The sequence below is a fragment of the Rousettus aegyptiacus genome, unplaced genomic scaffold (genome assembly GCF_014176215.1).
Source record: "Rousettus aegyptiacus isolate mRouAeg1 unplaced genomic scaffold, mRouAeg1.p scaffold_m13_p_10, whole genome shotgun sequence".
Classification (NCBI taxonomy): domain Eukaryota; kingdom Metazoa; phylum Chordata; class Mammalia; order Chiroptera; family Pteropodidae; genus Rousettus; species Rousettus aegyptiacus.
In genome coordinates this window covers 62,399,764-62,416,153 of record NW_023416285.1, presented here as the reverse complement: position 1 = coordinate 62,416,153, position 16,390 = coordinate 62,399,764, and the positions used below count along the sequence as shown (strand labels likewise).

The window sequence follows — 16,390 nt, the reverse complement described above, 5'->3', positions numbered from 1 at the left end:
ATGTTTCATTTCCCCAAACTTAACAAGTTCTGCAAAGAAAATGTTCCTAGTTGTCACCCTTTTTTGCATACCTCATAGTATCTTGCATAGTGACAGGCATATAGTGACTGATATTTAATGATTGTTTATTTAATTTGATTATAATGAAAATGGGGAAATATGCTAGAAAACAACACTGAGTTGTAACTAATCATGAACTCTAATATTTTTCCAGCTCCTATTTTGATGAGAAAGGCTTGGTCAGACAACAGCTGGATTCCTTTGATGAGTTTATTCAGATGTCTGTTCAAAGAATTGTGGAAGATGCGCCACCTATCGACCTACAAGCTGAAGCTCAGCATGCTAGTGGAGAAGTTGAAGAACCGGTAAGATGGTAATATAAAGTAATATAAATAAGAGTATTGATTTGAAATTTCACTTCCCTCATCTGGCTTAAACGTTAAAGTCAACAGTATTTTTAGCAGAATACTTATAGCATCTTCAATCAGCTCTTAGTTTATTCTTACTGATGGACAGATGCATTTTTGCAAGTACAATTGACCCTTTAACAACATGGGTTTGGAGTCCATGGGTTCACTTGTATGAGGGTCTTTTTCATCGTGAAAACTTACAGTATCAATCAATACAATATGGTACTATAAGTGTATTTTTTATGATTTTCTTAATAACTTTTTTCTCTAGTTTATTGTAAGAATACAGTATTTAGGACATTTAACATACAAAATGTGTTAATTGCTTATGTTATTGGTAAGGTTTCTGGTCAATAGTTGGCTTATTAGTAGTTAAGTTTTTGGGGAGTCAAAAGTTATATGCAGATTTTTGACTGCACAAGGGCTTGGCACCCCAATCCCCATGTTATTCAAGGGTCAACTTGATCCACAACGCGAATCCTTATTCAGGTAGTAAGTATTTAATAGTTGGGAAGAGGGAACTCAAATACTAAGAGAAGCAAGCTAGAAATAGTCATATCACTTCAGAAAACCCAACTTTTTTCTTTCACAGTATAAAGAAACATAAAAGAAAAAGTATTTGAAAGACTTTTCCACTTTATTCATTGCATGAAATACATTATTATAGCAGCATAAGAAGTAATAAAGGAAAATCACCCAACATATAAGCTATTTCAATTTTTCTACATTCCTTATAGTCTTTGTAGGCACATATATGTATATAGCAAGGTTATAGTTTTACTGGTTTCACATGAGTGATTATAAAGAAGCATGTAGTTTAAAGTAATGACTGTCCCTAGTTTTTTGACGAAGCATAATAGGCCTTGAGAGACAGGGAAGACTGAAAAACGAAGTAAGGCAGGGAGAGCCCCAGAAATAGAGTTAGGCAGAGGAAGAAGTTATTTCTAGTCAGTTTAGTCCCTCTTCTCTGTAGTTATGCTCTTAAGGGCTGATCTATTATTCTAGTTGGATATACTGCACGTTACTTACTGTTAAGAACAAAAATAATTGGCTCTTCTGACACTGTGCTGGAAAAATAGGCATGAATGCTTATTATATACTTAAGGCATCTCTTTTTCTTTGTCTTTGTAGAACAGGGAGATAACAATATAACAGCATACTCAAAAGTGCTAGTACCATAGGTACCTTTGGAGGAAGAGGTTTCTGAAGCTAGCGTATCAGAGCTTAGTCTTTTTAGCAAGAAAATACTAAGTGTATTTAGCAATAGAATGGGGACCGCAACAGTTAGTGTATGATTTTTGTTTTTATCTCTTTTTAATAGGTGTTAGTGAAAGGTCATATGGAACCAGATTGTCATAGGCTTTGGATGTCACTAGATGTCATGGGGAATTGTTAAAAGATTGTCAGAGCTATGCAGAAACCATTATTTTAGAATGCTTACTTTGAAAATGATGTTTACTTGGAGTGGGTAGAGGCTGGAGGCAGATACAAATCTTGGAATAGCCTGTATTTAAGATAATAGTGTCCTAGAAAACTAGGGTGATGGTGGAAATAAAGAAGAAGTGGGTGACTTCCCTTTGGTTCATTATCATCATCAGTTCTCTTCGCCCTTTTTTTACCCTACTTTGGGAAATTTAGGTGGCAGTAATTTGCCTTTAGGGATCTGATTTGTCCCATCTTCTCTAAGATTTGATTTAGAGAGTTCACTATCCATTTATCTCTGGAAGGTTCTCATGGATCCTGCTTTATTGGGCAGCAAATAAATATTTAATTGAAATTTTTTTTTTCTGCTGTGGGCTGAGCCATAATCAGCTAGGGCTGGACATTCTCATCCTTTATATCAAGGGTCCCCCAGTCCCTGGGTTGCAGACCAGTACCTTTCTGTGGCCTGCAAGGAACCGGGCTGCACAGCAGGAGGTGAGTGATGTGCGAGCGCCAGCGAAGCTTTATCTATATTTGCAGCCTCTCCCCAGTGCTGGCATCAGATCATCAGGCATTAGATTCTCTAGGAGCACCAGTCTCTCATGCTAAAAAGGTTGGGGACTACTGCTTTATATAGAATAATTAGGATTTTTTGTATATTTAATGGAATAAGGTATATTTTTTCCTGATGTTCTATTGATTAGATTAGTGCACAGTTCTAATTATAATGATTTACTTTTTTTTTTTTTCTGGTAACTTTGTACTTACTTATGTCCCTAACCAAGGAAGGGGGTACATGAAACTATAGATCATTAGTACATTTTTTAACTGTTTGATATAAACTTAGAGCACATGGTATGTGCATAGTCTTTATTTACTTGCGATATAAAAATTCTTTTTGTCTTCTGCCTTAAGGAAATGATTAAGTATAAAACTCGACATCTATGAAATGTGGATGTTAACTTGGGCGAGTCCCCATATTAGTAAAGTGGATTAATTTCACCAGTTTCTAGAGCTTCTTCTGCTCAGACTGTTAATGTTGAGTAAAGTGGAATTATTAAAACTTTTGTGGAAAACATTTATCCTTGTCATGTTCTTTTGGTTTTATTTCAGCCAAGATATTTGCTGAAGTTTGAACAAATTTACCTCTCCAAGCCTACCCATTGGGAAAGAGATGGTGCTCCTTCACCAATGATGCCAAATGAGGCCAGATTAAGAAATCTCACGTAAGAAAGATTTTTTTTCAGCAGCTGATAGTAAAATACAATTCAGAAAATGTAATTTTAACCAGTTGAGTTTTAGCAAATACCTTACTATTACTTAATTGTGACCTACTTTTATTTTCAAAGGTATTCTGCTCCACTTTATGTTGACATAACAAAAACAGTCATTAAAGAAGGCGAAGAACAACTTCAGACCCAGCATCAGAAAACTTTTATAGGAAAAATTCCCATTATGTTGCGTTCAACTTACTGCCTATTGAATGGCTTAACAGATCGTGATCTTTGTGAGTTAAATGAATGCCCCTTGGATCCTGGTGGCTATTTCATTATTAATGGATCAGAGAAGGTATAGTAGCATGATTTTAAAAAAATTACAAAATAATAATTAATATGTAAATTATGAAAGTCAAAATTAAAAAGTAAACTTTTATACAAAATAACCTAGAAGTAGCAATTGAGTTATTTGGTGGTGCTGAAGGGGGTGACAACTGAACTTAAATAATCCAAAATTTTATCTAGCTATATATAGTATGCACTAGAAACTTGGTCCATCGTTGGAGCTTACATATTTCTATGAAGCATTTATAAAGTAAAACGGAGTTTGTAAAGTTGAAGAATTGATGTTTCAGTGAGCCTGTTTGATCAGATTAAATTGACACAGATTTCATTCTTCATTTCAAGGACCTTGTGGGTTTCATGACTGAAACTTTATTATCCATGTAGGTTCTGATTGCTCAAGAGAAAATGGCAACAAACACGGTGTATGTGTTTGCCAAAAAAGATTCTAAGTATGCCTACACAGGAGAGTGTAGATCATGTCTGGAGAATTCTTCCCGACCCACCAGTACTATCTGGGTTAGCATGCTGGCAAGAGGAGGACAGGTATGGACTTGGATATGATGTTTTGGTTTTGTAATTTACCAGACCGCATTCTTAGTCAATTTTATCAGTGTTATATGATAAACATTGTGTTTTTTACTTATTGCTATGTAACAAATAACTCCAGCTAGCAACATTTATAATTTCTATTTCTAGAAATTTGGTCCACTGTTGGAACTTATGTATTTCTATGATACATTTATGCAAAACAGAGTTTGTAAAGTTCAAGAATTGATGGTTCAGTGAGCCTATATGATCAGATTAAATTAAGATATAGATTTCATTCTTCTTTTTATTTCAAGGATCTTGTGGGTTTTATGACGTGAAGTCCAAATTCTGAGTGTGGCTTAGCTGTTTCAGTACAGCCTCAACTTTAGTCATCTTAAGGCTCATTCACCTGGTTGTCGGCAGGATTCAGTTCATCGTGGGCTCTTGTACTTAGAGTCTCAGTTGGTTGGCTGTTGGCTGGAAGCCTCTCTCAGTTCCTTGCCGCATGAGTCCCTTCCATATAGCAGCTGACAACATAGTAGCTTTCTTCATCAGAGAGAGTAATCGAGAGGAGCCATAGAGTGTACGAGCAAGATGGAAATGAGTCTTTAATAACTTAATCTTGGAAGCAACATCATATCATTTTTTGCCATATTTTTTTTTTAGATGTTAGATTCCCAGTCCCTTACTCAAGGGGAGGGAAATATATAAGGCAAAAATAGTAGTGGGCAGGGATCATTGAGCACCATCTTAGAAGCTCCTACTGTGGTGTTACTTAAATTAATGTAACTGAATGATAGCCAGCATTTCTTAAATATTTGCTGTCTGCCAATTACATTAATCAGATTGCTTGATTTTATCTTTATAACTATCTTGTAAAGTAGTTGTAATTATCTCCAATTTCATGTACTTTTTTATTAATTTTTTTAATAAGTCCTGTGCATGTTAAAATAGTTCAAAAAAATATAAGAAAGGATATACTATAAAAAGTAGTCTTTGACCCTCAGATTTCTTCCCCAGAGACAGTTGCTTTTGATAATTGTCATCAAAAAATGTAAGTGAGAACATACCATACACAATGTTTGAACTTTGCTGGTATTCTTTAAATACATGTTTAAGTTCAATATTTGATCATTCTTTTTGAGCTGTGACATTCCATATATAGATATAGCATAATTTAACTTTCTCTTTTGGTGGAAATCTAGGTTTCCATTCTTGTGCTCTTACATATAGTTCAGCAGAGCCTAGTATCGCTTTTTATAAGTCTTACAAAGATGAAAAATTTGAAAATTAGAGAGTTTTAACGACCTAAAGTTAAATACACATGTAGAATAGGTGTTAATTAAAAAGATTTTTACTTGTAAATAAGGGTGGCATGAGGCCCAACTACAGGTGTTTGGAAAAGATTCCCAGGTGGTTGTGATGTGCATTAGCTGTTGAGAAGCATTTGCTTGAATTATGGAGGGCAAGAGATAGGAACGCAGTACATTAGAGAGATCATCATAGCAGCTCTGGCAAGATGAATTAGAGGCAGAGTAAGGAAAATCCGTCTGGATTTAGTGATAGCTTTGATACAATATGAGGATGAGTCAATTAAGATTCTGTGGTTTCTATCCTGAGGTTCTGGATAAAATAGAAAACTTCTAAGAATTGATTTTTAGAGAGAATCTAGTGAGTTCTGTTTTAGACAAGATTTTGGGGTATGTGTGATGTAGGCATTATTTTTTAATGTTTTGCTTTTTCTGAAAAGGATCTGTGATGAAATGTAATAGATCAAATGACATAATTGATAGAAACAACCAAATGGCAGTTGGAAATATGATGGTTGAGGGTACAGGAAAAATATCAAGGTGAAAATTTGTGTATCATTTATGAAAAGTTCTAAGGAAGGAGGCCTGAAGTAGGAGGAAGAAGACACAAACTGTTTCTGTAGTGATCATGATAATTTAGGGTTATAAGGCCAAGAGAAGGTAGAATTGGATATTGAAGGAAGGAAATATTATTAAAACTGAGAAAAAACCAGGTGTTTGTATGCCAGTGGAGCCTAGGAACTTTTATTTCGTTTCTGTATGTGCGTACAATTAGAGAGAGAGAAATTGGAAAAAAAATTTTGTGAAAGAGGCTGTTTCTTTAGACCTGAGAAAACTTCCATTCTCTACTACCTACAAGGAGATCTAACTCAGGCCAGCTCTGAGTTAATATTTATTTTTCGTTATGTGACTAACTTTTTTCCACATTTGTCTGTCTATATTCTTTCTCTTTTTTTAACCCCTTATCTCTTTCAGAGTTTTTCTGTTTATTTTTTGTTTGTTTTTTTTTGTGGGTGGAGAGGGCGAAGGGTCAGTCTTCATATTTTTTTGTAGCCAAATACAGTATTGGGTAATTCTGAGAGAATCTTGGCAGGCAGGTAGTAGAGAATGGAAGTTTTCTCAGGTCTAAATGACCAGTTGTTCATAAAATTGAAAAGCAGCCATAGGATAAGATGTTCCTTAGAGTGTGAGAGGCATGCTTCTTTTGAACTATGTACAGTGAACAAATATATGACATGGTTCTCATGATGTTTTTAAATGACTGTGATCTATGTGTACTCATATGCTAATGATGTTTTATTTTTCTAGGGTGCAAAAAAGAGTGCAATTGGTCAGCGCATTGTGGCAACTCTACCATATATTAAGCAAGAAGTGCCCATCATTATTGTGTTCAGAGCATTAGGTTTCGTGTCTGACAGAGATATTTTAGAGCATATCATTTATGATTTTGAAGATCCAGAGATGATGGAAATGGTAATGTGTAAGCAAAATGTATTCATAGGTTTTATAAGAGGTTTAATTTTATTTATTGACCGTCACTCATCTTAAAACATAGTAGAAGGCTGCCCTGAAGAGCAGTTTATTTGTAACAAATTCCAGGCCATTAACTGTGTAGTGCAAGCCTTTATACCTGCCTGTGTAGTGCAAGCCTTTATAACTGTGAGGATTCTTTCCTCACAGTTCTCTGTAAAATAGACAGAAAACTGAAGGCATCCAGAGTTTATTGACAGCAGCAAGAAGAAACAGTAGCAAAGGAAAATCACAAAAGTATGCCAGTCTGGTGCAATGTATTGAAAAGGGAAAATGAGTAGTTTATGTCTTCTTTTTTAAACTTTTTATTTTGAAATAATTTCAAACATACAGAAAGTTACAAATAACTCATCTGTACTCTTCATCCAGATTCACCAGTTGTTACCTTTGCCACATTTGCTTTAGCATTCTCTTTATCTATATGCAGATTATTTTTTCCTAAACCATTTGAGAGTTCGTTTCAGGCACCATACCCCTTTACTCCTAGATGCTTCATTTACTAAGAACTTTCACTTGTATAATCATACCACCATTATCAAAATCAGGACATTTAACTTCAGTACAATTCTAGTAACCTACATATCTTATTCAACTTTTTCCTGTTTTCCTTGGTAATATTCTTAATGGCATTTTTTTTTTTTTTTTTTTTTTGGTTCAGAATCCAATCCAGGATCATGTTTTTATGTCTTTTTAGTTTCTTTTAATCTTTCCTCGTCTTTTTTCCTCAGTGTTTCAAAGAACTGAAAGTTTTTGCAGGGCATAAGCCATTTATTTTGTAGAATTTCCCTCAGTTTGGGTTTTTCTGCTATTTCCTCATGGTTGGATTTAATATATGCATTTTTGGAAGGGAAAATATATAAATATATTGCATGTTTCCCAGGGCACTGCATCACGAGTCACATGATGTCATTTTGTCCCATTATTGGTAATGTTAACTCCTTAGTGGTGTCTGTTAGATTCTTCTCCTGTGAAGTTAACTGTTTTTTGGAAAGAAGGTTCTTGTTCTTTGAGCCTAGATAAATACTCATTTCCTTATCAGTCTTTTCCATTAATGATCCTTGTCTCATAAATTGTAATTGATAGTCTTAAAGTTATCCTGAATTGTCCTTAGATTTTAAGATTACAGAGAAATAAGGTAAAATGTATTTAAAGGCTAAACAATGGTCATAAAGTTATTAGAGTATGTATTGATACAGTTACATGAGAAAAAAGGATTCTGGTTAGATTTTACTTTAAGCTTTTAACAATAGTCATAACTTTTTAAAAAACTTGTAAGTATTTAAGTTTTTAAAAGAAAATGTGTTATATTTTCTTTAAAAGACATTCCAAATGATTCAAACTGGATTTAGAAGGTATTCAAAGTAGAATTTTCTTGGTCAAGTGAAAGACCTGATTTACTTTATACATACTGTCTTTTTGAAAGTTAGTTTGTTCCTTTAGTTCTTGTGAAGTTTAGGTCAGATTTTATAAGTCCCTGATTCAAGCGCTTTTTCATTGTGTAAAAGTGCTTTAATTTTTTCTTCTTAAAATACATTATTATTGTTATTCTTTTTTCCAAAATCACATTAACCTTAACAAAATAGTTTTGTAACAACAATGACAATTTCCTTGAAAGAGTTCATGTTTGTTTACCATACCATGGCCTCATTTTGACTGGTTTACATGTTATTCTGATCTTTGGATCCATGATTAGAATTTGCATGTTTAAACTTGTGGATTACTGATAGGCATAGGAAGTCAAAGACAGGAAATGTGTGTCAGTATATGGGGTAGGATTTTAAGTATATCTACAGGGGCCAGAGTCAACTAAATGTTACCCTTCATTTCTCATGCTCATTATTGTGAAAAATTGGAACTTTAGAATATTAGAACTGGAGTAAAACTTAGAGATTATAACAGTGTGCCTTTAAAATATTCTTTATAAAAAACCGGTAGTTTTATTTATAGGATATAAACTTCTTAAACCAAGGCTGAAAACAATATGGCACATTTGTTCATTTGTAGCTTAGTAAATTTTAATCCAACTACTAAATTCTAAATTGATTATAGATATTTGGAAAGAACTTTGTTTTGCCGTTGTTTATTAAAACAAAAAAAGACTTTTTATAATGGAATTATTTGTGTCTTTCTAGAAAGTATAATTGTGCTAATGGTGGTAGATTTTGTCAGATTTCTAGATCTCTAAAGTATCTTCAAGTTCTAAGATTTTTTGCTTCCCTAATTTTCTAAAAATATTTGCATAATAGATTTGGTTCATAGGGTTATTTAACATTTTATAAATTGACTCATTTTTAAGATAACATACAAATTCGAAAATAACTTTTATTTAAATTATCTGATAGGTTAAGCCTTCTCTCGATGAAGCTTTTGTCATCCAAGAACAGAATGTTGCACTAAATTTCATTGGCTCAAGAGGGGCAAAGCCTGGTGTCACTAAAGAGAAAAGAATTAAATATGCAAAAGAAGTCTTACAAAAGGAAATGCTCCCTCATGTTGGCGTTAGTGATTTTTGTGAGACAAAAAAAGCTTATTTCTTGGGGTATGTTAAATTTCATGGATTTGAGTTCTTTGCAAACTGTATACTTGAAATAAAGTTCTTCTTAGAGCTGAAAATGTAAAAAATGATGTTTTTAATATTAATGTTTTTAAAAGCTAAAAGCATGTGTTTTCTTTTTCATATCTTTTATTTTTAAGGTACATGGTTCATAGGTTGCTTCTAGCAGCTTTGGGTAGAAGAGAATTAGATGACAGAGATCACTATGGAAACAAAAGATTGGATCTTGCTGGGCCATTACTTGCATTCTTATTTAGAGGGTAAGGAATTACAGAATCATGTTGTTAAAGTAGAGATATTTCACTTTAGATTGGTCATTGTACATGGAAATGCTAAACTGACTTGACATCCATATTGGGTACATGTAAAGTTAGTTATATTCTCTTTGTTACTTGCCCAAATTTAGGTCTGTTTCATGTCTGAGGACTTCAAGTTTGATAATTTATTATAGTCCTTGTTTACATTTTTTTATTCTTTTAGCTTTATAAGGCATTTGAGAAAGCTGAATTATTGCCTTAATACTTCTAATAGCAGTATTGAAAATTTTATAAGTCCTGCTTTTACATTTTATAAAAACACAAAAGCTAGAGGAAATCTATCAAAATATCAGTAGTGGTTATCTCACAATATTGGGGTTACATGTGATTTTTATTTTATTCTCGACATGTTTTTTTTAATTTTCTATATTTTCTATAATGAACATATACTTTCGTAGAAAAGTTATTTTTAAAAATAAAATGTAGACAAGTTAATAAAAATAACATTAGCAATGTTTTATACATGTTTGGTTATTTGGTATATTGTAGATTAGTGTTTTAAAACTTTTTGTTATCACTCCAGTAAAGAAGTCTCTTTTGACATTTTTTTTCTTTGATTGCTCACCTCATTTATGTTTCTGTACTCAATGTACATCTGTGCTTTTATACATAAAGAATGATAACACCTCACTCCCTCTACTCCAACCACTTTTCTCCCTCTTGTCAGTAATGTTCCTGTTGAAAATGCGTACTGTAGACCTTTACATGTTTAAAAGGATATCATTTTATTTGGCAGCATGTTTAAGAATTTGCTTAAAGAAGTGCGGATCTATGCCCAGAAGTTTATTGATCGAGGAAAGGATTTTAACTTGGAGTTGGCAATTAAAACAAAGATTATATCTGATGGCCTAAAATATTCTTTAGCTACTGGAAACTGGGGTGACCAAAAAAAAGCTCATCAAGCCAGAGCTGGAGTATCTCAGGTAAGGATGTTGACCATGACTACAGGCTCAATAGGAAAATGTTATGGAACTAATACACTTTCATTTATTGAATGTAAATTATTTTACTGTTTTTCCCCCCTTGGTCAGATGTAAAAATACTGGGGGCTTTTGAATTATGAAAATGAAATTTTTCTTAGCTATTTGCATTACTAAGAGTGACCTAAGATTTTGTTTTGCATCAAGGTAGTTAATAAATTAGAGTAGCTGCTGAATTTTCATGCCCGAAAAGTTCCATATTAGAAGCTGACCCAGAGATAAGTGTGCATCCCCTTCTTTATTGCAAAATTTAGTACTTCTAAGATTGATTTTTCTATGTTGCCTTGTTATATGTACCGTGATTGTAGTGGCTACTCTCAGATGGAATAAAAGGGGACTGTCTCATTAGGCATTTTAATTTTTTAATTTTTTCTATTTTTCATATGATTGAAAATCTATAATGTACATGTCTAGCTTTATGGAATTTTTTGCTTTAAAAAAAAATAACGTATACGCATATCACCTGATTGTTTCAGCATTCAGACACCAACTTCAAGATTCTGATTCCTAGAAATCCAGAAGCTCTGAAATTCTGGGAGACTGCTGATAGCAAAGATAAATTTCTAGTTCCTTTTAATATAGTAAGGAGTTACTGAGTATACTTTGTTTTTGCGATGCTGGATTCACAAACATGGATGAGATACTATTCCAGCCCTCAAAGAGCTCACCATCTATCAGAGGAAACAGTTTGACCCATATACAGCTCACTATGCTATGAGCTGCATTATGGTAAATGTCATGTTGACTATTCAGTTCAGTGAATGGCTATTAGGACTTAAAATGTGCCAGGTACTCTGCCACACATTGGGGATACAAAGATGAATAAAACAGGATCCCAGAGTTTAGGTAGTTTAGTCTGTACTCATACATAGGTGTAAACAGATAGTTATAACACGATAATAGTATTATAATGATAGGTAATGTACAAATGCTAAATAGGAATGTGAGAGTAAGGCATTTAGCATAGCCTGAGAGGGTGAAAAGAAGTCTTCTTTAGAACTTTAGGGGATAACACCTGAACTGAATCTTGCAGAGTGATTGGGAAATAGTCCAAGCCTGGGAGGAGTTTAGAATCAGTGGCTCATAGGAAAACTGGGGAACATTCCTTGACATCCTGAACAAAGGGAGGGAGGAAAGAGTGTGTGTGGGTGTGGGAGGAGCTAGAGCAGTCAAGAGTTTTTAAATCAGCATGGGAGGGTTAGGAAGATGTGGTTGGAGAGGGGAGCTGAGAATATACCTCATAGAGAGGAGTGACATTTATTTTTATTTTTTAGGTAGATTTGTAGTAATTGGTAGTGTGGAGAAAAGATTTGAGAAGGGTAAAGTTGGTGGCAGGAAGATGGTTGCAACAGGCCAAATGAGAAATAATAAGGTCCAGGACTAGAGCAGTTTTGTGGAGATGGAGAATGGAGTCATATTTGAAAATATTTAGGAAGTAAGTTTTGTAAAACTTTATAATTGATTAGTTGAATGATGGTAAACTCCATAGAGTACAGAAAATAGAACAGTTTTTCCTAGAGGTGGGTCACATGGCTTTTATAGAGATGGTAACATTTTACTAGGCAGAGCAGAATGGGAGGTGCATTCCATTCTGTGGCAATAGCATAGTCAAGGGTGTCGGAGTGAAGAGGTGTTTGGCAGCGTTGATGGAGTTCAAGAGTTTGGGAGGCTGATAGGTGAAAGTTGTTTGGGACTTCACTGAGAAGAACTTTAATGTCATGCTCCTTCGTATTTGGTGCAGACCTTTTAAAAATTTTTTTAATGGGTCAGTGATGTGAACATATCTATGTTTTAATACTGGTATCTAAGGAGGGTAGATTGAAGGAAACATTGCAGGGACTTAGGAGGTGATGACAATATTATAGGTAAGAGGTAGGAGGCTGGTGAACTGCTGTGAGATCAGAAATGGGGGGGCGGGATTTTTGAGAAAATTTGGAAATGGAATTGACAAGATATGTTTATTGATGTATGAAAGGAGGAAATCTGAGGCAGAAACAAATTTGAGATTTCTGGATTGGGAGGTTCTAGAAGGATGATGCCATTAAACCATGACAGGAGACAGGAAGAGGACAGAGGTTTGGATTGTCATAGCGCTGGGGAGGATGGTGATTTGTTATTAGATTTTGAGCTTGTGTTGCTTGCTTTATATCCCTCTAAATATTGCCTTTTAAGTATTATCTTGCTTAATATTTTATCAGTATTGAATCTCCTTGTTGGTTTCAGAGACCTCAGCCTAGAAAAAGTACTGGGATGGATTAGTGATGTCTGCTGTGGTCAAAGAAATGTGAGTCGGTAGCATTTAACACTTATCGAGTGCCTGGTGTATGGAACTAACATCCTAGTGTTTGGAGACAGACCATGAAGAAAACATTTATGTGGTTTATTAGAACTATATATCATGTATTCACCACCCCTGTTATATAGGTCAGTTAAGTTATGGAAGTTATGGGATTATCCAGGGAAAGGACAGTAAGGAGGGATCGGGACAATTTGACACTTCCAGAATTATGTGTAAAAATAATGATTTTGCCTCATTCTAGTAGTTGCCAAAAATTGTGTAACAGAAATGCCTAAACTTGAAAGATTTGCCATTGTTTTCTAGGTATTAAACCGCCTGACTTTTGCATCTACTCTTTCTCACCTGCGTCGTTTAAATTCTCCTATTGGTAGAGATGGCAAGCTAGCAAAACCAAGACAATTGCATAATACATTGTGGGGAATGGTGTGTCCTGCTGAGACCCCAGAGGTAATGCCTTAGAATTTATGTTCAGTAGAAAAAGTTTGCCAGTAATTATGTAGGGTATAATTACTTTCAGAGGTGAGTTTTTATTTATGCATTGTGTTTAAAACAAGGTGTTATTTGTAATCTTTTTCTTATACAGTACGGGTAAGTCCTGAAATCCAATTGAAAAAATGTTTTTGGAAAAGAATTTTGGTAGGCATGTTAAATAAATCAGTATGAATAATACTTTGTTTATTATTCCAAGGGCCATGCTGTAGGACTTGTGAAGAATTTAGCCCTGATGGCATATATTTCAGTTGGATCTCAACCTTCTCCAATTTTGGAATTTTTAGAAGAATGGAGTATGGAAAATTTAGAAGAAATTTCTCCTGCAGCTATAGCTGAGTGTGTATAGATGCAACTTTTTTATAAGCTGTTGTTAATCTTTGGGTATAGCTTAGTATATCGTTACTAAGTGCAGCATGCTTTTGGTTTTTTATTTTAGTGCAACCAAGATTTTTGTTAATGGATGCTGGGTTGGAATACATAAAGATCCGGAACAGCTTATGAACACTCTAAGGAAATTGAGGCGTCAGATGGACATCATTGTGTCTGAAGTAAGAGTTTAACTAAGGGCATGATCTGTGGGATTTCTAAACAAGGAATGAGGCTAAAAGTTATCTTTGCGTTGGCATCTTTTCTTAACTGGTTTCTTTTAAATTGTAAAGTATGTTGTCAAAAGTCTATGTGATGTTTTGAACTAAATTCGGTTAATATAAGGTATTACATGCTTTAATGCTTTAGAGCTGTATGTCTAAAATTTTGACATGTAATTTATGAGATTTTATTTAGAACTCAAATTATATTTTAAAGTAAAAGAAATTCTTTTGAGGATCTTTTGTAAAGCTGAAAACAATGCTTTTATAAAGGGAATAATCATCTCCGATCCTTGTTTGAATCCAGAGCTTCATTCATAAAATGCGATAACACCTCTAGTAGATTCTAGTATATTTTGGTGGATATTGAAATGCTTTGGGTTAAGGATAGATTTATTTTTTTAATCATTAAAATATAGTATATGTTAATATAGTATACAAGTTATTACTTTTAAATATAAAGCTTTTTCTTTTAGTGTACCGTATTTAGCTATGTGGCTCAGACATTGATTTCCCTATATCTACCATTGTGGTCTGCCTAGGAGAAAATGGATTTGGAGAGAAACTGTAATACACTTAAGTCAGTAGCCAGCCTCCTTACTACCTAGCAAAGCAGAGGAGAGAGTTTGGTTGCTCCAGGGCTTCCTTTAGCAGGCAGACCCTGGATTTTTATCCTGATATATTCACAGCTTGAAGGCAGAAAGCATGTTTCACATGAGAACAGGCAGGGCTAAGAGAAAACCTAAGAACCAAAATTGGCTGCATTTTTTTATGATTACGAAGTTTGTTAATGCCATGTTTTTCTGCTGAGAGCCTTCTTCAGCTTTTCGGTGTTCTCTAAGGCTAAAGTTAAATTCTTTATGCTGTTTTAGGCCTCTTTTCTGTGGGCACATTCTTTCAATCCAGAATATTCTCTTTGTCCCCTAAACCTCCTCAAAAATAGGCAGTAGGGAGAAGATGTTGCAGAAATGTTGCAAAGAACCAAGCAGCACTCTGGAGAGTTGGAGAACTCAGGTTTTGTTTAGTACACCCGCAGCCCCAGAGGAGCTAGTGCTCTGAAGATCTGGGCAGGGAAACTCAGTTGTACCTTTGCTTATATAGAGCTTATTTGGTTTAGGCTGATTGGTTAATTTGTCCTCAGGTGGTTACAAAGCTGGGGACTTGCTATGGGGTTCAGGCAGTTACAAAGTGCAGACTTGCTAGGGGGTACTGGCAGTTACATTTGTTACTTGGACAGAACAAGCAAAAGGGAAGATGAGTCTTTAGTTAATTTCGAATGCAGGGTATGCAGCAAGAGTATCTACAGAAGCGAATAAAGAGCTGATTAGCCTTTTGAATGAAAATTCCTCTTCAAAAGGTGCGCTTGTTTTTTTCAGGTAAATCTTTCTTATTCTGCAAAAATACTCTCATCTTTTTCAGGATACCTTACCTGATTCCCTAGTTTAATTTAAGTCAGAAGTTGGCAAACATTTTCTGTAAAGGGCTGAATATTAAATATTTTAGGCTTTATTTACCATACAATGCCTATTGGGTATTCAGCTCTACTATTGTAGTGAAAAGCAGCCATAGGCAATCTGTGAACCAATAAAGCTTTGTTTACAAACAGATAGCAGGTGAGGGTGGATTTTGCCTGCAGGCTGTTCACTGACCCCTTTATTTAGATCTCCGTGACTATATATAGCTTAATTACTTAAATACTTTTCATAGAATGCTTATACCATATAGAACTATTGATTCGTTTGCCTGCCTTGCTCACTACATGATTAACTCCTCAGAGATAGGGAGCATGTCCTATGACTTTATATTGAACATGGTACCTGATATATATAGTAGGCATTGAGTGTTTGTTGAACATTATAAATGGGCCTGTGTCCTTGGAGTAGGCACTTTAATCTCTTACTGGAAAGTGATGTTAAAAACCTCTAAGTGGAAGAATTGTGTATATTTTGCAGTAGTACTTTTTCTTTTTTTTCATATTGTCTGATAACCAGAGGTTCTCATTTTACTGGATTCTAACTTTAGTCTTCTATTGGATATGTTAGGCTTTCCTGTCAATAGTCCTGTCTAGACTGCTAAAGAACATCTGTTTCCTTTGGAACACAATATATTGTTTGGACTTTGAGAAGACAGTTCAATTTATGTCCTCTCGTTAAGTTAATAAAGCTGTGTTTTGTTAGGAATTCTCTAAGGTTTCAAAGCAATGCATTTGAAAGCATTGTTTTTTCTGGGACTCGAAAATGCCACTCATAGTGTTTTTGCTCACAGATACAGTGTTTCTCTTCAGATTGTTTTTTGAGCATAGGAAATGGGCTAAGAATGTGGACAATTTTTTTCTTGGCTTTGATTCTTTAGTTTTGGAGAACTTGATATTTCTGATAAATCTTTTATAATTTGCGATT

The 16,390-nt window shown here is 34.5% G+C and overlaps 1 protein-coding gene across 1 annotated transcript in view; it reads left to right on the top strand.

Moving 5' to 3' along the window:
* The window catches only part of POLR2B (RNA polymerase II subunit B), a 44,269-nt gene that overhangs the window by 9,178 nt on the left and 18,701 nt on the right, over positions 1-16,390 (top strand). The window contains exons 3-13 of the mRNA XM_016158737.2: positions 215-365; positions 2,946-3,058; positions 3,182-3,401; positions 3,779-3,937; positions 6,541-6,705; positions 9,105-9,301; positions 9,457-9,576; positions 10,370-10,556; positions 13,216-13,359; positions 13,601-13,740; positions 13,841-13,952. Of these exons, the coding sequence (XP_016014223.1) occupies positions 215-365; positions 2,946-3,058; positions 3,182-3,401; positions 3,779-3,937; positions 6,541-6,705; positions 9,105-9,301; positions 9,457-9,576; positions 10,370-10,556; positions 13,216-13,359; positions 13,601-13,740; positions 13,841-13,952 (1,708 nt within the window). The remainder of the gene's footprint in view (positions 1-214; positions 366-2,945; positions 3,059-3,181; positions 3,402-3,778; positions 3,938-6,540; positions 6,706-9,104; positions 9,302-9,456; positions 9,577-10,369; positions 10,557-13,215; positions 13,360-13,600; positions 13,741-13,840; positions 13,953-16,390) is intronic.